At 46.2% G+C, this 20,128-nt stretch overlaps 1 protein-coding gene across 4 annotated transcripts in view; it reads right to left on the bottom strand.

Annotated features, from left to right (window-relative positions):
* The window catches only part of LOC110531878 (actin filament-associated protein 1), a 109,866-nt gene that overhangs the window by 22,594 nt on the left and 67,144 nt on the right, over positions 1-20,128 (bottom strand). For all 4 annotated transcript variants that reach the window (XM_036987777.1, XM_036987778.1, XM_036987776.1 and 1 more), the window contains 3 exons: positions 7,314-7,422; positions 6,947-7,164; positions 6,522-6,701 (listed from right to left, as the gene is read on the bottom strand). In XM_036987777.1, coding sequence (XP_036843672.1) covers positions 6,522-6,701; positions 6,947-7,164; positions 7,314-7,422 — 507 coding nt within the window. The remainder of the gene's footprint in view (positions 1-6,521; positions 6,702-6,946; positions 7,165-7,313; positions 7,423-20,128) is intronic.

Below are 20,128 nucleotides of genomic sequence, written 5' to 3'. Positions count from 1 at the left end.
CCAGAGCGTTGCTGGAACGATTGGGACAGACATTAACTAAATGTCTCCCTATCTGCCATCAGGGAGAGGCAAATCACACAGTTTATATGATATTATACAGATAAAATCAAATCAAATGTTATTGGTCACACATATTTAGCAGATGCTATTGCGGGTGTGGCGAAATGCTTGGGTTTTGGGTTGGGTTTGGAGGGCTTAAGGACTTTCGTCATCTGCCAATAGGGTGTTTTGTTAAATCTGGGAGAATACTCTTCATTTATGCTTCACATCAATCTAGTGCCATAAACATTTGTGGCATATAACTGGAAAATATTCTTCTCTGCTGAATCTTTGAATGACAGTGTTCTTATTGTGAGTGACAACCCATACTTTAACACCATGCATACTATACTGCATGTACATGGATAAAGATCCATGGTGTAAAGGAACACCTAGGATGAGAATGCTGTTCATTGACTACAGCTCAGCGTTCAACAGCATAGTGCCCTCAAAGCTCATCAATAAGCTAATGACCCTTGGACTAAACACCGCCCTCTGCAACTGGATCCTGGACTTCCTGACGGGCCGCCCCCAGGTGGTAAGGGTAGGCAACAACACGTTTGCCACGCTGATCAACAACACTGGGGCCCCTCAGAGGTGTGTACTTAGTCCCCTACTGTACTCCCTGTTCACCCATGACTGGCCAAACACGACTCCAACACCATCATTAAGTTTGCTGACGACACAATAGTGGTAGGCCTGATCACCGACAACGATGAGACAGCCTATAGGGAGAAGGTCAGAGACCTGGCAGTGTGGTGCCAGGAGAACAAGCAAGACAAAAGAGCTGAGCACGGCCTACAGGAAAAGGTGGACAAACAGGCCGCCATTAACATCGACGGGGCTGTAGTGGAGCGTGTCGAGAGCTTCAAGTTGCTTGGTATCCACATCACCAACGAACTATCATGGTCCAAACACAAGACAGTCGTGAAGAGGGCACGACAACACATTTTCCCCCTCAGAAGACTGAAAAGATTTGGCATGGGTTCCCAGATCCTCAAAACGTTCTACACAGCTGCACCATCGAGAGCATCCTGACCAGTTGCATCACTGCCTGATATGGCAACTGCTTGGCATCTGACCGTAAGGCGCTACAAAGGGTAGTGCGTACGGCCCAGCACATCACTGGAGCCAAGCTTCCTACCATCCAAGACCTATACAATAGGCGTGTCAGAGGAAAGCCCAAAAAATTGTCAGAGACTCCAGCCACCCAAGTCATAGACTGTTTTCTCTGCTACTGCATGGCAAGCAGTACCGGTACCGGACCAAAAGGCTCCTCAACAGCTTCTACCCCCGAACCATATGACTGCTGAACAATTAATCAAATGGCCACCGGACTATTTACATTGACCCCCCCCTATTTGTTTTGTACACTGCTGCTGTTTATTACCTATGCATAGTCACTTCACCTCTACCTATATGTTCAAATTACCCCATTTCTCCTTCTCCCAAATCCAGTCAGCTGATGTCCTGAAAGAGCTGCAAAATCTGGACCACCACAAATCAGCCGGGCTAGACAATCTGGACCCTTTCTTTCTAAAATTATCTGCCGAAATTGTTGCCACCCCTATTACTAGCCTGTTCAACCTCTCTTTCATGTCATCTGAGATTCCCAAAGATTGGAAAGCAGCTGCGGTCATCCCCCTCTTCAAAGGGGGGGACACTCTTGACCCAAACTGCTACAGACCTATATCTATCCTACCCTGCCTTTCTAATGTCTTCGAAAGCCAAGTCAACAAACAGATTACCGACCATTTCGAATCTCACCATACCTTCTCTGCTATGCAATCTGCTTTCAGAGCTGGTCATGGGTGCACCTCAGCCACGCTCAAGGTCCTAAACGATATCTTAACCGCCATCGATAAGAAACATTACTGTGCAGCCATATTCATTGATCTGGCCAGGGCTTTCGACTCTGTCAATCACCACATCCTTATCGGCAGACTCGACAGCCTTGGTTTCTCAAATGATTGCCTCGCCTGGTTCACCAACTACTTCTAGTTCAGTGTGTCAAATCGGAGGGTCTGCTGTCCGGACCTCTGGCAGTCTCTATGGGGGTGCCACAGGGTTCAATTCTTGGACCGACTCTCTTCTCTGTATACATCAATGATGTCGCTCTTGCTGCTGGTGAGTCTCTGATCCACCTCTACGCAGACGACACCACTCTGTATACTTCTGGCCCTTCTTTGGACACTGTGTTAACAACCCTCCAGGCAAGCTTCAATGCCATACAACTCTCCTTCCATGGCCTCCAATTGCTCTTAAATACAAGTAAAACTAAATGCATGCTCTTCAACCGATCGCTGCCTGCACCTGCCCGCCTGTCCAACATCACTACTCTGAACGGCTCTGACGTAGAATACATGGACAACTACAAATACCTAGGTGTCTGGTTAGAATGTAAACTCTCCTTCCAGACCCACATCAAACATCTCCAATCCAAAGTTAAAACTAGAATTGGCTTCCTATTTCACAACAAAGCATCCTTCACTCATGCTGCCAAACATACCCTTGTAAAACTGACCATCCTACCAATCCTCGACTTCGGCGATGTCATTTACAAAATAGCCTCCAATACCCTACTCAACAAATTGGATGCAGTCTATCACAGTGCACTCCATTTTGTCACCAAAGCCCCATATACTACCCACCATTGCGACCTGTACGCTCTCGTTGGCTGGCCCTCGCTTCATACTCGTCGCCAAACCCACTGGCTCCATGTCATCTACAAGAGCCTGCTAGGTAAAGTCCCCCCTTATCTCAACTCGCTGGTCACCATAGCATCTCCCACCTGTAGCACGCGCTCCAGCAGGTATATCGCTCTGGTCACCCCCAAAACCAATTCTTTCTTTGGCCGCCTCCCCTTCCAGTTCTCTGCTGCCAATGACTGGAACGAACTACAAAAATCTCTGAAACTGGAAACACTTATTTCCCTCACTAGATTTAAGCACCAACTGTCAGAGCAGCTCACAGATTACTGCACCTGTACATAGCCCACCTATAATTTAGCCCAAACAACTACCTCTTTCCCTACTGTATTTATTTATTTATTTTGCTCCTTTGCACCCCATTATTTTTATTTCTACTTTGCACATTCTTCCACTGCAAATCTACCATTCCAGTGTTGTACTTGCATTTACTTTGCCACCATGGCCTTTTTTTTGCCTTCGTATATAGACTTGTTTATACTGTATTATTGACTGTATGTTTGTTTTACTCCATGTGTAACTCTGTGTCGTTGTATGTGTCGAACTGCTTTGCTTTATCTTGGCCAGGTCGCAATTGTAAATGAGAACTTGTTCTCAACTTGCCTACCTGGTTAAATAAAGGTGAAATAAATAAAAAACCATGACTAACGAGTACTATTTTACTTAAATTTATTTGGTAAATATTTTCTTAACTCTTCTTGAACTGCACTGTTGGTTAAGGGCTTGTAAAGTAAGCATTTCAAAGGTAAGGTCTACACTTGTTATATTCGGCACATGTGACAAATAAAGTTTGATTTGATGTGTACACGCACAGGCATCCACACTCTCGTGCAGGACACGGGTGTTGCCAAACATCGAGTGGCCCCAATGCAAAATGATTTCAGAGGAAGGATTTCAGGCAACACTGGCAGCAATGGACAATCATAAGAGCCTGACTGGGATAGGACGTGAACAGTGATTATAGAGCGAGACTGTGAGTGTAAACAGGCAACACAGAGTGTGAGACGCCAAGCAGCCACTGCAGACCAGTAACCATATGACATGCAACATTATATCTCACCAGGCCTGCTTGCAGAAACAGAGGGATAATTACCACAAGACGAAAGAGAGGGAGGAGGAGAATAAGAGGAGGAAGAGAAAGATTACTAGCATTGGCCCAGTAGAGAAGAGGAAGAAAAGCAGGTCATGTCGAAGACGAGCGCTACAGAGACAAAGGAGAGATGAGGTAAGGGAACAAGAAGAAAAATATCAAATTCACGAGACCAAAAGGCACTGGAAAGGATTAGAAAGGTAGTAGCAACCCTATATAGACATTTAGATTCCATAAACAGTTCATTAGCCACACATTTTCTGGATTTCACATTAGTAAACCGTTTTGGTGCACCTCAAGGCTCCGTTCTAGTCCCGTCTCCATTTACCAATGTAGTCTTACACGACTCAGTTCTTTACATGGACATGGCATTGGATCATAATCCTCCGACTAGGGTGGGATTTATCGGAGATCTTTTATATCCATTATTCCATCTTTAATGTGAAATGCAAGAGTGATTATTATCGAAGCTCTGTGTCTCTGGATGGAGAAACAAAGTGGGGGAGACAGAGACAGAGAAGAAAAGAGAGAGCGGGGAAGAGTGAGAAAGACAGAGCAAGCGAGAAAGAAAGAAAGACAAAAACTAAGGAAAGACAAAGAAACAGAGAAAGAGAGAGAAACAGATCCCTTTTATTCTAGGGTCCTAGGCAACATCTAGCCCTAACATCCAAACACATGCTCCACACTCTAATCTTTTTGGCTCTGTGAGCTGCTCAAACACCCCCAGGCGTAACTGTATGCAGAGCAGGCCAAGAGAATATCTCCTCCCTCACTGTACAGTTAATCATGCGAAGGTAAAATATGTGACTTCATTCCAATCCATCCACTCTATGCCCCTGTTTTGGGGTACGTCGAACCACGGCCAGCCGGGCCTCATAATTGAGCGCACTGATTGCAAGAGTCATTGGGTATGAAAAAGTAAGCATATGTCAATTAAGTAAACTAAAAACAGAGAGATAGTTTGGGGTGAGGGTGAAAGGCATGCGTTTATGTCGTGTTCACGTGTATCGGTTCAATGCAGTTTTAAAGTGCATTTTAACAGACACCTGACGAAATATGCAACAATGTCCTGTCTCGAGCGATAATTATGGATGTTGTGGTTCGGTTTGTATATCTGCTCACAGGTACCTCGGCGCTACCCGAGAGTGCTGCTTCGCTGCAGCGAATCAATAAACAACCATATTTACCATATGGAAGGAGTCATTCAATCAGAACAAAAATATCTGACTAATCCCCTTTTTTCACTGCGGACATAAAGCTCTATAGAGGCCCACCATAGACGCAGGTTGACTTTTATTGGGCTGATTCTTGTCCTGGAGGCAGAAGTGAGCGATTTCCGCTAGATGGACCAGCTGCAAAGTCTAAATTGGCTATATTGAAAGAATTCAGAAAAACTACAATTAGGGATAACAGTGGGATTCAAATCAAATCACACTTTTATTCATCACATGCTTCGTAAACAACAGGTGTAGACTAACAGTGAAATGCTTACTCACTGACCCTTCTCAACAGTGCAGAGAGAAAGAAATGTATGGGATGTTACGGTTACAGATTGTATGACTTTGTGGATGTGACCACTGCAGAATTGCCTCCAGAACAAGATCCATGCCAAAAAACGCTAACCTGTGAAATCTCAGGCCTCTCGGTTTTTTTAAAACGGGGCCCTCTTCAACAAAGTTTTTCACAGACCGGTGTGCTGTATGAAAAGGTTTCAAAAAAAGGGCCCTGTCGGTAAACTACAGAGCAGGAAATGTAATTGGCAGGAGCTGCATTCAGCAACTAGAGCAATGAAAATACAAAAGGGGAAAAGGGGTCTTAAAATAGCGGCACAATGGGTTTTCAACGATAAACAACGGTTTACAAGGGGAATCTCAGGAAAGCAAGAGGTGGGGGGGGGGGGGGGGGGGGTTGTAGCGTATGTGTGTAAGTGCATGTGTGTTTCTTTCAATTTGAACCCCCATGGCCTCTTCCATTCTGCGATTGAAATGGAATAGCTCAAAGGCCTTTGGAATAACATACGGGGGGCAGAGGGGAAACTAAAAAGAACAGGTCTTTGTTTGATGTCAGCAGGATGGTTTGCTTTGCGGGCTTGTCGGAGTCCCCGGGAGAGGCAGGGCTGAGAGGGAGATCTGAGAGAGACGGCTCTACAAATACTAAGCAAACATCCTGACATTAGAGTGCAGACATCAGAAACACCTGTTCAAAATAACCATCTGGGCCCTAACACAATACCAGAAAGAAAAGTCCATCCGCTAAGGCAAAACAATGGGGACGTTATGATTATGTTATAAGTAATCTCTCCCCTTAAAAAAAACAACCAGTGGCGTACTGTACCTCTGGACAGACATTCCAGAAGAATCATGCTTCAGGATTGATGGGAAATACACTCGATCCTGTTCTCACTCCAAAAGAGTGCACTGGACAGGGTGACCCCTCTCCATAGAACCAGTCCGTTTCTGATTTACCCAACTTGTCATTGTATCCAATGCACACATTAGTCTGGCACTCCGTCTACAATGGTGTTGCGGTAACTTGGGACCATCGTCAGACAGCAAACCTACGTATCAAACCTCCGTAACATCCTAATTGGTGTCTCGGGTCATTCCGTTACCCCTGGACCCCTCGGTCTACAATAGTGCACGCCGCTGTAATGTCATAATCTGTGTCTCAGGTAATTGTGTTACCTTGAGCCACTCCTCAGCCTGCTCTTTGCTCTGCACGGCCAGGACCAGGGCATCTGCTCCCTGGTGCACTATCTTCAGCTCGTGTTTCTTCTTCTTGCCGTCCTTGGGGACGTGTGTGATGCTGCAGCCTGATAACACTAGCTCCATCTGGGGCGCCTGGTCTTTAGATGACTTGTAGCACTGGAGAGGGAGAGGGAGAGGGAGAGACGGAGAGGGAGAGGGAGAGGGAGAGAGAGAGAGAGAGAGAGAGAGAGAGAGAGAGAGAGAGAGAGAGAGAGAGAGAGAGAGAGAGAGAGAGAGAGAGAGAGAGAGAGAGAGGTCAATGACCCAGTGGGTCAAGTTTTTGCGTGCATCTCCGGGTGCGCGTGGCTATTGATGTGTGAAGGTGACAGTGTGTCTCTCTGTGTCTGTGCGTGCGTCCGTACCAGCAGCTTGTTGTCCTTGATGACACAGAGCAGCTTGGTCCACTGGCCGAAGCGTTTCTTGCGCAGCAGGAAGGCACAGATGCGTGCGTCCTTGACGAGATCCATGGAGGCCTCTTCGCTAGGCCACTGGTGTCGCATCTTCTTCCCTCTACCCTTCCCGTCCTCCTCCTCCTCGTCATACGACTCATACGAACTGCTCATCTGGTCCGAATCGTAGTCTGAGAGATCGTTGAGGGATAATAAAATGTAAGATATTGACTGCAGGGGCGGGTGTAGGTGCATTGTGAGTGAACGTGTGTTCACGTTGTGTGTGTGTGTGTGTTTGTGTGTATTCACATGGATGTGCGTTTGTGTTTTGTACACTTACTGGAGGTGATGTATTCTGGGGCTTTTCCAGGACTGAGGGGGACGGCCTCTTCATAGTAGCCCTCTGGGAGAGACGAGCTGGGGAGAGGAGGAGGCCCGTTGTCTGGAGGCTGGAGGAAACACAGGGAGAGAGAGGGATTGGTTAGAGAGGTATTTGGTTACGATGCACTTTAGTCTATGGGAAAGCGCCACAGGGAGGTTAATACGTGTGTTAGAGAGTGACAGGCAGGGCGCAAACACAGGAAGTAGCTACTTCGGATGTGAGGTCCCTTTAGTGGAACTTCAAAGATTAAGTGTGACCCCCGTCTATATGGTGGCCATCTTATCTCTAGGTTATCAATGAGACAACGGGAGGAAGGGATTCATTTAGTAATCAGCTGAGTTGACTCATGATTGGCTTTGTCACAGCACCGTGGAGGCAATCAACAGGTAAATCATTTTCACTAAGATGTTATGCTTTTCCACTTAGGCAATAACACTGGGGAGGGGGTAGAGGGAGAGAGAGAGAAGATCAAGAGAGAGAGAGGAGATCGAGAGAGAGAGAGAGAGAGAGAGAGAGAGAGAGAGAGAGGGGAAAAAAAGAAGAAGAGGGGAGTAGGATGGGAAATAACACTTCTTTGTTGTCTTCCCCACTTAGCTAGCTAGGGCGCGAGGAGAAACTAACTCACGCGCTGGGGTCTTTGCCTTCGGCTCTTAAAATAACATAATTGCGGCAATAAAAATCTAATCTCTCCAAGTGCATGGAAATAAATGTCTTCGTTGACATTTAATGCGGGGATTTGAGCATTCCCAGAGTTGGTCTTCACCCAGAGTGAGAGAGTACAGAGAGAGAGAGAGAGAGAGAGAGAGAGAGAGAGAACACAGAGAGAGAGAGAGAACACAGAGAGTACAGAGAGAGAACACAGAGAGTACAGAGAGAGAGAACACAGAGAGTACAGAGAGAGAGAGAGAACAGAGAGAGAGAGAGAGAGAGAACAGAGAGAGAGAGAGAGAACACAGAGAGAGAGAGAGAACAGAGAGAGTACAGAGAGAAAGAACAGAGTACAGAGAGAGAGAGAGAAAGAGAGAGAGAGCGAGAGAGAGCGAGAACAGAGAGAGTACAGAGAGAGAGAGAGAGAAAGAGAGAGAGAGCGAGAGAGAGCGAGAGAGCGAGAACAGAGAGAGTACAGAGAGAGAGAGAGAACACAGAGAGAAAGAACAGAGAGAGAGAGAGAACACAGAGAGTACAGAGAGAGAACACAGAGAGTACAGAGAGAGAGAGAGAGAGGACAGAGAGAGAGAGAGAGAGAACACAGAGAGAGAGAGAACAGAGAGAGAGAGAGAACACACAGAGAGAGAGAGAACAGAGAGAGTACAGAGAGAAAGAACAGAGAGAGTACAGAGAGAACAGAGAGTACAGAGAGAGAGAAAGAGAGAGAGAGCGAGAGAGAGCGAGAACAGAGAGAGTACAGAGAGAGAGAGAGAGAGAGATAAGCAATTATGGCTGGTGACTCCAATAAAGTCCCAGCAACACCCCCCCCCCCCCCCCCCCCTCTCATGGAATGGTCCGCTCTAATTTCAGCAGCTGACGTTTTCTCCACCTGTGGAGGGTTTTAAGGGGGAAAATCCACCAGCGTTGTGAAACGCTAGCACTATGGGCCGTTGATCGCGGCCGCTCCCAAAAAGGCACCAACCGACATCACGTCGATGTCCCCATCGTCATGGCAACATGGATATACGTGGCTATTCACGGGGGGGGGGGGGGGGGCATATAAAAACATGTTGGTGTTGTTGTGTTCTTACAGTGCAGAGCAGAGCTATGTCAAAATGTATTTGTTACCGTGTAATCAGCAAAGCATTTATACTGGACACGTGAGTTAGCCCTATAGAGAGAGAGAGAGAAGGAAATCATATGACACACAGTAGTGTTAGGATGTGGGGCAATCCATCCAACAGGTCTGCGGTGACCATATTTATACATATAGATAGGGGAATCTAAATGCAAAGTCAATACGATGACTCTACACTACACTCATTAACCCAAAGGGAAATTGTAGAAGAACCAGCAGTGTTTATGCCATGCACACTGGCATGCTAGTTGCCATAGTTGTAGCTAGAAACTAGGGTAAAAGTGTCAAATTGGTAATAATCCTATCTGCAGCCCTTCTCTTATAACACTCAGCCACTCTGTCTATGCCCAGGCAAACCCCAGAGACAAACACTAACCACTAATGATAAACACAAATTCATCACAGTGTGCGTTTCAGCACCAAAATGCTTCCTCAGTCTTTCTGCCTGTCTTTACACCCTCCCCTCTTCCTTCTACAGTATTTACGCCCTTTATCTATCCATCTACACTCCCTTTCTCTCCATGTATGTTTTTTTTTAAAAACCTACCTGACTTGCCGAGTTAGATAAAAGGTTAAGAACAAATTCTTATTTACAACGACGGCCTACACCGGCCAAACCCGGACGACGCTTGGCCAATTGTGCACCGCCCTATGGGACTCCCAATCACAGCCGTTTATGATATAGCCTGGATTCGAACCAGGGTGTCTGTAGTGACACCTCTAGCACTGAGATGCATTGCCTTAGACCGCTGCGCCACTCTGGCGCCCCCCCGCCTCCTCCTAGTGTTATCTCCTGTGGAAGTATGTACTCCCTATCTTGTATCTACCCTCGCTCTCCATCTACCCTCGCTCTCCATCTACCCTCGCTCTCCCCCGCTCTCCATCTACCCTCGCTCTCCATCTACCCTCTCCCTCTACCTTCTCCCTCCCTCGCTCTCCATCTACCCTCACCCCCTCTCTTCCCATCTACCCTCTCCCTCCCTCGCTCTCCATCTACCCTCTCCCTCCCTCTCTCCCCATCTACCCTCTCCCTCCCTCTCTCCCCATCTACCCTCTCCCTCTACCTTCTCCTTCCCTCTCTCCCCATCTACCCTCTCCCTCCCTGTCTCCCCATCTACCCTCTCCCTCTACCTTCTCCCTCCCTCGCTCTCCATCTACCCTCTCCCTACCTCGCTCTCCGTCTACCCTCTCACTCCCTCCCTCCATCTATCCTTTCCCTCCATCTACCCTCTCCCTCCATCTACGTATACTCCCCCTCTCTCTGTCCATCTACCCTCTCCCTCCATCTACGTATACTACCCCTCTCTCTGTCCATCTACCCTCCCCATCGCCCCTCTCTCTGTCCATCTACCCTCCCTGTCTCCCTTTGTCTATATATTCCCTTTCCATCTAGAACTTTAACTCCAAGCAATGGCTCAAACCCAAAACCTCATCATATTTCCTCTGGGAAACAGTGCTTTGTGGTGAACTCATTTTCTGGCAAGGTCACTGGCCCACTAAACTCCACAGATGCTCCCCCCACCCCTCCTGACCCTCCCAGAAACTTCCCCACTGCACCAAAGGAGGAAGAGAGAAAGAAAGAAAGTTGAGTGAGTGAAAGACTTCAAAATCAAGAAAGAAAAAATGTTCAGCCTTGACATTTGAACAATAAGCTCTGGTAAAATACATCCACTTGGCATTTTACCTTAAAACACAAAAGCTGGAGGTTGTGTTTGTGTTCGTGTGGTGGACTGCTTGGACTGTTGATGTTGGAAGGCCGTAACCTCTCAGCAGTATCAGAATGTGCTCATTTCCTTCTTAGAGCATGTTAGCAACAATAGCAGCATTAATAACTCTCGAGACTTGAAAGTTTTAGATTTGCGTTTTCAAACACAATTGAAATTACTTGAGATGGAGATTGGAGTTGTGACCCCATCACTCTACTATGAGAGGTATTCAGGGTCTGGTCAAGTGCATTGGACACACACACACACACACAAGCATCCGCGCAATCACGCACACACACACACCTACTTTTCGAACAGCCTGTTCGCATCCCAGAAATAATCTGGCTTGACGAATCACACGATCTGACTAACAGAATGCATTGTGGTCCAAGTGCATTCCAGCCTCTGATTGACCGTAAACAAACACCATCCGTAAACACCACAGAGGTGTCGGATCCAGATCGATGTCTACACGCTAATTAGCCCTAATCATTAGCATCTTGTTCAGCTGATCCTTACGCTGTACGCATGCAGTTCCAAACAAACCCTGAAAGTTTTGAAATACTATTGAACCAAGTTCTCCTATAGATGCATATGGCCTTGAACCCACCAATTCCGTTCCACATCCCAAAGCTATCTGGATAATACACTCCTATTGTCAATTCCCACCCATGTATCTTTTAGATTAACAGATCTGTGCATTTGATGCCCTTAAACCCAGCAATTTCCCCAATTCCAGGGAGCAGCCCATGTGTAATTAGGGAGCAGCAGTGAGGGAGGCCTGACTGTCCTTGGTTTGGAGACAATGTGGGGGAGATTTTTGTCTTTCTAGCCTGGGCTTAGCGCTCCATACCGCAATCCATTCTCTGTCTTGTCTGCGTAGGAGGGGTAGTCAGTGTTGTGTCAATGTTTTTGCTGTCGTGGGAGTTGTGGGAACACAGAGGGGACAGAAGCAGGCTGACTCGCAGTTTGTCTGAGAGAGAAAGACTTCCCAAGATGCTTTGGGGTTTCTATCCATTTAGGTTGAGGGACTCTAGCAGTTGCTTCTCCATACACTATATAATAAAAATTACGTAGACACCCCTTCAAATGAATGGATTTGGCTATTTCAGCCACACCTGTTGCTGACAGGTGTATAAAATCGAGCACACAGCCATGCAATCTCCAAAGACAAACATTGATAGTAGAATGGCCTTACCGAAGAGCTGTGACTTTCAACGTGGCACCGTCATCGGAATCCACCTTTTCAATAAGTCAGTTCGTAAAATTCTTGGACTGCTAGAGCTGCCCCGGTCAACTGTAAGTGCCGTTAGTCTAGGAGCAACAATGGCCCATGAAGTGGTAGGCCACACAAGCTCACAGAATGGGACCGCCGAGTGCTGAAGCATGTAATACATAAAAATCGTCTATCCTTGGTTGTAACAGTCACTAAGAGTTCCAAACTGCCTCTGGAAGCTGACGTGTTCGTCGGGAGCTTCATGAAATAGATGTCCATGGCCGAGCAGCCACACACAAGTCTAAGATCACCATGCGCAATGCTAAGCGTCGGCTAGAGCGGTGTAAAGCTTGCCGCCATTGGACTCTGGAGTAGTTGAAACGCGTTCCCCGGAAGTGACGAATCATGCCATCTGGCAGTCCGACCGACGAATCTGGGTTTGGCGGATGCCAGAACGCTACCTGCCCGAATGCAGTGCCAACTGTAAAGTTTGGTGGAGGATGAATAATGGTCTGGGGCCTTGTTTCATGGTTCAGACTAGGCCATTAATTCCAGTGAAGGGAAATCTTAACGCTACAGCATACAATGACATTCTAGACAATTCTTTACTTCCAACATTGTATCAACAGTTTGGTCAAGTTTCAGCATGACAATGCCCCCGTGCACAAAGCCAGGTCAATACAGAAATGGTTAAATCGTGATAGGTGTGAAAGAACTTGACTGCCCTGCACAGAGCCCTGACCTCAACTCCATCGAACACCTTGGGATGAATTGGAACACCGACTGCGAGCCAGGCCTAATCACCCAACATCAGGGTCCGACCTCAATAATGCTGAATAAAATCAAGTCCCCGCAGCAATGTTCCAACATCTAGTGGAAAGCCTTCCCAGAAGAGTGAAGGCTGTTAGAGCTGTGGGGACCAACTCAATATTAATGTCCATGATTTTGGAATGAGATGTTTGACGAGCAGGTGTCCACATACTTTTGGTCATGAAGTGAAGTGAACATAAAAAAAAATAAAAAATATAAAAAATTGGAGTTAGAAATTAAATATACCAATTAATTCTTGAAGAATATAACATACATTTTAAAGAGACTCGTGTCTATAATTCTATTTTTTTCTTGGTTTTAATTTAGTTATAGTAGTGTCAAAAGCTGGCCAACATACTTTGTATTAGCCCATGGTGAACAACAACACATGTTTTCTTCCATCTCATTCTCCATGACCCTGCCATTCCTATTCTGATATGGGTCCAGTCAAGTGCAGCCAACTTTAATCTGAGCTTTTCTGCTTACTAAATATGGAGGTCATCTCTCTGCCAGCCCCTGCAGCAGTTGGGGTCATCAGTGCATCTAAACCAAACAAGAGGGGGGAGAATTACTGATACGCATTGCGTGTGCATTCACATATGCATGCGCGCACACACACACGGATCATGGAGCCGTGCTAAGGCAGCACTTCACGGCGTATCAAACTGACTTCTGGGCCTCTGAGCCTTTTGCCTGGCCTTAGTGAACTCGCATGCACTGTAGGAACAAAAACAGTCTCTAGCACGCCTACCCGCTCTCCATATGAAACTGCCCCTGACGGTTGAAGGGTGGTGAATAGGCCATTGTGTCTGAGAGAAACTCAAACCGGACTTCTACAGATTAGTCACTAGCGCACTCATACCAGTCCAAGAGCTTCTTGAGCACGCACACTCATGAAGACGCACACATCCAGCTACTCTCACTCATGCACACACACACACACCATACAAAGTGGTTGGTGTGAAAAAGCACCCTCTGCTGGATCCAAAAACCCAGCACTCCTCCCTTTCAGAACAAGCATGGCCACTGAGCCATGTTCACTGATGCTAATCTACGTGTTACACCAAACTGTTTTTACACGACCTGCCCATATTAGTGGACACCTCAGCAAACCCTTGTACCAGTTCCCATTCCGAATTCTATTCTCTCCCTCCCTCCCTCCCTCTTTTCCTGGGAATGGGGGATAAGTCTGTGTTTCTAGGCAGGTGTGCTCGTGCAGGCAGCCGGAGCGGATGTGCCAGTCTGAATGCCGAGAAGGGAAAAACCCAGCACAAGAGAAACAAGCATTGAGGGAGTGTGGAGCAGAGGAGTGATAGGAAACTTCCAGACCTCCACACCTCTTCCCCTCTTTCTGCCACCTCACAATGAGGTGTCAATATGGGCCAGAGGGAGGGGAGGGGTCCATGAGACTTTTGAAAAAACACGTGCAGGGCTTGACATTAACCTGTTTATCCCCTTGTCCTTCAGACAAGGAGGTGACTGAACATTTTGTTGTGTTGTTTGATGCAAGAAACCACCTTACAAAATATAATGCATTATTATTCCCATACCATTATTACAAATTATGCTACCCTCTGCCTATTGGCTACTTAGCTTATTCAAGACTGTCTCAAATTCAACACTGCCCCTTTAAGACAAAACACTTTTCAAAGATGTCTAGAAATGTACGTTTTGTGCTCTTGTAGGAAGCAGTCACTCCCCTATTGCTGACTACAAATTATTTATTATGGGGCTAATAACTTACTAACTAGTAAAGGATATGAACAAAATGTGCATACGTAAATGTGCACACATGCAGCTCTTGCTTGAACTCAAAACAATCACATCTACTCACAACTGCTCATGCTGTGAATACAGTCCAGTTCAAAGTAAAATGGCAAGGACCGATATGGCAAAGGCCTATTTGCATATAGGCCTACTGCAGCTCTGATTGGTTATGCTGCACCAGTTTGTGTAGAGTACGGGCTGAGTCATAAATGTCAATGCAATAGAATCCTACTCCGATGCATTCTGCCGAAAACAAAATCTCTTGTATAGTTCATTTTGTTTCAGTATCTTAATTCGATCACAATTGCCACAGTAAAGGGAAACGTTGATAGTGTTAACAGAGAAAACTCTAGAACAGTGGTCACCAACCTTTTGAGTCAACATCACTTCATGAGTCAAAAATACCAAAATCTACCACACATGACTTAAAAATGTAAGCCTATGCAACATGAACCAGTTAAAAACAGTACTGTAGCAATTAGGTTTGTGCAGTAAGCTATAGGCCCAATACATTATCACTGCATATAGGCTTTCCTTGAATTGCCCTGCCATTGCACTGTTGTTTGGGATTTAAACAATATATAATATTTCAAACTTTCAGGTGGGCTATATGATCACACCGGTAATAGAGCCGTTGTTGTATTACTTGTGAGGCACAGCTAAGTGAGCATACACTTTACAGGAGGCTGGTGGCACCTTAATTAGGGAGAATTGTGGTAATGGCTGGAGAGGTTTCCATGTGTTTGATGCCATTTCATTTGCTCTGATCCGGCCATTATTAATGAGCTCTTCTCCCCTCAGCAGCCTGCTGTGATTAATGTACTTTTTATTTCACTGGGCTGATGGTGCCTGCATCTGATGGTCAGTCTCAGAGTAGGGAGAGAGCAGAAGATTGAGGGTCCGCCTCTCTACATCCGTCCGCTCTCCCTTTCCTCCACTGACACAAAACCAAAAACGGACTCCCAGCTGATGGCAAAACTTGAGGCGCACCACATTATTTCTGCCTCATGCACCAATTCATGCCGTTACTCCTATGAACATGAGAAAGTGAAATATTCCTCGATATTAAAAAAGACCCAACCCACTAATAATAACAACGCAAACCTATCGATAGACTTTCCTACTCATTCATTCCTGCTGCACCGCATGTTGTAGTGCTGAGCGGAAATAGAAAGAACGCGCATTTTACGGATTATAAGTGTTGAATACAAAGTGTTGACAGTGCCGAGTAAGAAATTAAAAATGAACTCAGTCATGAAAACAGCAGCTCTTTGCTGTATTCGTTGACAGTCTCTCTCTAGTCATGGTTTTAAACGTTTTAAAATCTCACAGTATTAACTCTGATGTAGCTTTCTTTTATGCCTGCTACGTTACTGCAGATACGGTAATCGGAGCCTCCGATTGGCCAACGGTAGAACCTATAGTGCACTTGATTTGCTCTCCGGGCCTTCCAGGAAGGCAGAGTTTGTACCTTCAGACACATGAAATGGTTCAAAATGGCAACAGTTGAATCAGGTGTACCTACCGCCAACAGCCCAAGACAAATAAAAAAAGAAACAAGGCTTTATCATTGTTTTTTTTACAGATATATTTGGCAATCGACTAGGGAATGCCTTAGAGATTGACCAATCGATCGCGATCGACCTGTTGGTGACCACTGCTCTACAAAGTTGAGACGTTTAATCTTATGCTTCTCTCCGTGGGCTGATATTTCTCCTGTGTGGCAGTCCCGAGGCTACTGCGCACCCACACAGCTTACAGGGAACATTGGTCGGGGGTAGAGCCTGGGATAGAGGGGCCGAGAAGGCCCCTGCTTTTGTTGGACAGCCCCGAGTGTCTGTTTGGGCTGGAATGGACTTTGCCTATTGTACTGGGAGAGAGCTGGCATAGTGAAACAGGCACACACACTCACATACTCATTCACTCCGAACACACATCCACACTCACATACCGAACAGACCCTCACTTACTTAGTCACACAGGAAGCGTGGTCCTTGCCAACTACCTACAGTCAGTCGTCATTCAGTTAGCTTAAGAGAGCGCTCTCATTCACCGAGTCAAATACGTATTCAGCTAGATCTTAATGCTTGGTTTTGCTCCGTTTTAGAGGCAGTGTGAGTTTTCGCTTAGTTTCTTTATATAGTCAGTTAGATCACATCATCGATGGGAATAGAGAGAGACTTGGCCCTATAAAAACGGTCTTTGAAAACGTTTTGGGGGAAAAGGAGCGAAATTGGTTTTCCATTTGTGCTCCAGTTTTCAGGGAAACTTTTTCCAAAAGAGTTTATACGCACAAAGGCCCATGGAGGTTGGTGACTCTTCACGCCACGGTCCCATCACGTGATCTTTTAAAAGTGTCACTGCTCGTCATGAGATTTCCTTACCGTAATAAAAAAACGTGATTAAAAATGGAGATTTACTGCTTGTTGTGTCGTTTCCACAGAGATGTGGGAGCCGTTTCATCGTGGATTTGTTGTTCTGTGTCAACAGTAAATCATATTTAATTGCCTTTGTCCATGACACAATACGATGGTGAAGTGACTGCATTTAACTGCGGTTAGACCAACCACCAAGTATGGGAAGTCCACTGAGAAACTAATGCCCGAGCAAGTGATGGCAGGGCCAATTTTGCCTAAGTTGGCCATCAATACCACAGTATATTGAAACGAACACCCCTAACCAAATCACAAGCAACTAACTAAATGGGTGAATTGATTAACTGGGAAGTGATAGATTCAGCTCCAGGCTCATACTGTGTACGCACATCAAAGGCTTCATTTAGAATGGTGACATTGTTACATGCCAGCACTAAATGTGTCTCTCTTTTAGGTTAGAATTGGATTGACCAAATACAGAAGAATCGGGCCTATCCAACCACAACACAGCAATGGCCATTGTGACAGACTATTGGCTTTCAAGTGGTTGTAGTTAGCAATTCTTATCAGTAATGTTCTTTCTTTTCAACCCCACACAAGGTTTTCAACAATTCAGACACTTGCAAAAAGAGACCCCTTTAAATAGTACTGAAGACCAACTCAGTACACTGTAGGGATAGGAATGTGTGTATGTATAGAGTTCCACGTGAGGAAACGTTCTACAGTAGACTGACATGAAGGAAAGCACACAGAGAAGAAGAAAAATAATCAAGGAACTCACAAACACAGTGGGAGAGTGATTCCACTGTGTGAGTATTTTTGTGTGTGTGCATGTGTGTGTCTACACTAACTCGGACACAAAGCCCTCGGCCGAGACACATATTTATCTTAACGAGCGCTTGGGGAGGAAACGAGGAGGAGGAGCGAGTTGTCTCAGTTAGGAGTTGAGAGAGGTTGAGAGAGGTTGAGAGAGGTTGAGAGAGAGAGAGAGAGAGAGAGGTTGAGAGAGAGAGAGGTTGAGAGAGAGAGAGAGAGAGAGAGAGAGAGAGAGAGAGAGAGAGAGAGAGAGAGAGAGAGAGAGAGAGACACAGACACAGACACAGACACAGACAGAGTGAGAGAGAAAGGCAAATTAAACACAAATGGAGCTCGTCTGCCTCAGAGAGACAAACACAGCCAGGCGGAGTGGAGTGGATAACCGAGTGGACTGGAGAACGGAGTGTGTGGTTGTGTGTGTATGAGGAAGATAGTGTATATGCTCTGACTGTATACACAGAACTATGTGGACATCCCTTCAAATTTGTGGATTCGGCTATTTCAGACCCACCAATTGCTGACGGGTGTATAAAATCGAGTACACAGTCATGCAATCTCCATAGACAAACATTGGCAGTAGAATGGCCTTACTGAAGAGCTCAGTGACTTTCAACGTAACACCGTCATTGGATGCCGCTTTTCTAACAAGTCAGTTCGGCAAATTTCTGCCCTGCTAGAGCTGCCCCGGTCAATTGTAAGTGCTGTTATTGTGAAGTGGAAACATCTAGGAGCAACAACAGCTCAGCCGCGAAGTGTAGTGATGAATCACGCTTCACCAACCGGCAGTTCGATGGATGAATCTGAGTTTGGTGGATGTCAGGAGAACGCTACCTGCCCGAAAGCATAATGCCAACTGTAAAGTTTGGTGGAGGAGGAATAATGGCATTCTAGACAACTCTGTGCTTCCAACTTTGTGGCAACAGTTTGGGGAAGGCCCTTTCCTATTTCAGCATGACAATGCCACTGGGCACAAAGTGAGGTCCATAAAGAAATGGTTTGTCGGGATCATTGTGGAAAACTTGACTGGCCTATACAGAGCCCTGACCTCAACTCCATCAAACATCTTTGGGATGAATTGGAACACCGACTGCGAGCCAGGCCCAATCGCCCAACACCAGTGCCAGACCTCGCTAATGCTATTGTGGCTGAATGGAAGTCCCTGCAGCAATGTTCCAACATCTAGTGTAAAGCCTTCCCAGAAGAGTGGAGGCTTCAATAGCGGCAAAGGGGGGGGACCAACTCCATATTAATGCCCATGATTTTGGAATGAGATGTTGGACGAGCAGCTGTCCACAGACTTTTGGTCGTGTATCTCTGTATGTCCACGTACAAATATGTGTATATCCGGCGTGTGTATGCAAACAAGAAAGAGAAAATGTGTGTGTATGAGTGGCTCTCTATGAAAATGTGTGTAGGGGGTGGATGGGTTGATTTGGGGGAGAGGAGGAGGTGAGGTGTGGGGGGGGGGTCGGGGGGGGGGGGGGGGGACTCGCCAACATCAACACAGATGGAATTCATTTGTCTCAGCAGCAGGCCTGGCTAGGCTTGCCCCATACTCTCCTGCATCGAACTGGGATGGAGCAGCACCACTCTCAAACCCACACTCCATGCAATGTATCTGAGAGCAACTGAGGCTGGGCCATTCATCTGGCTCAAAGTAATGACATCAAATAGAGGCACATGTACATGCCTAACACCCTGTGTGATGGCTATCGGTAAGGGTCAAGGTGTAGACTGAAACCCTGCTGTTGAAACACCACAGGGAGCGTAGCCGAGAGAAAAAAAGGGAGAAGCGAGAGATAGAGAGAGACGGAGAGAGATAGGATGGACTGTTCCCACGAGGTTTCAGTCAGTCTGTGTCAATCTGAACGCCTGGTGGCAATTATGACTGCCTAATGGCAATTATGACTGCCTAATCACGGCCAGCTGTGTGTGTGTGCGTGTGCGTGTGCGTGTGTGAAACATGGGAGTACAAGAGTAAAGAAACTCCCCTTCATCCTCTGTCTGATACACAGATTTATGAGGTGAGGGTTGGATAGTGTTGCAGTGTATACCAAAACTGCTATACTTTTCCAATACAAGAACATTAAACATTTTGTTACTTGTAGTACTTCTGTCAAATGTGTCTCGCGTCACATCGGCATTGTGAGGATCGAGTCTGTCTGGTCATTAGACTGAATCTTCTCAAGGGGGCTGTATAGCTCGCCAGGCTGCACTTGCGCAAGCCATTTTTGAGCAGCAAGCAAAGGGAGAGAAAATGCAGACAGCATGGCTCCTTCAAAGGGAAACATCATCCC

Source organism: Oncorhynchus mykiss, chromosome 9 (genome assembly GCF_013265735.2).
Source record: "Oncorhynchus mykiss isolate Arlee chromosome 9, USDA_OmykA_1.1, whole genome shotgun sequence".
Classification (NCBI taxonomy): domain Eukaryota; kingdom Metazoa; phylum Chordata; class Actinopteri; order Salmoniformes; family Salmonidae; genus Oncorhynchus; species Oncorhynchus mykiss.
Note: the sequence above shows the minus strand (reverse complement) of the source record. Positions and strands in the feature narration are given on the sequence as shown.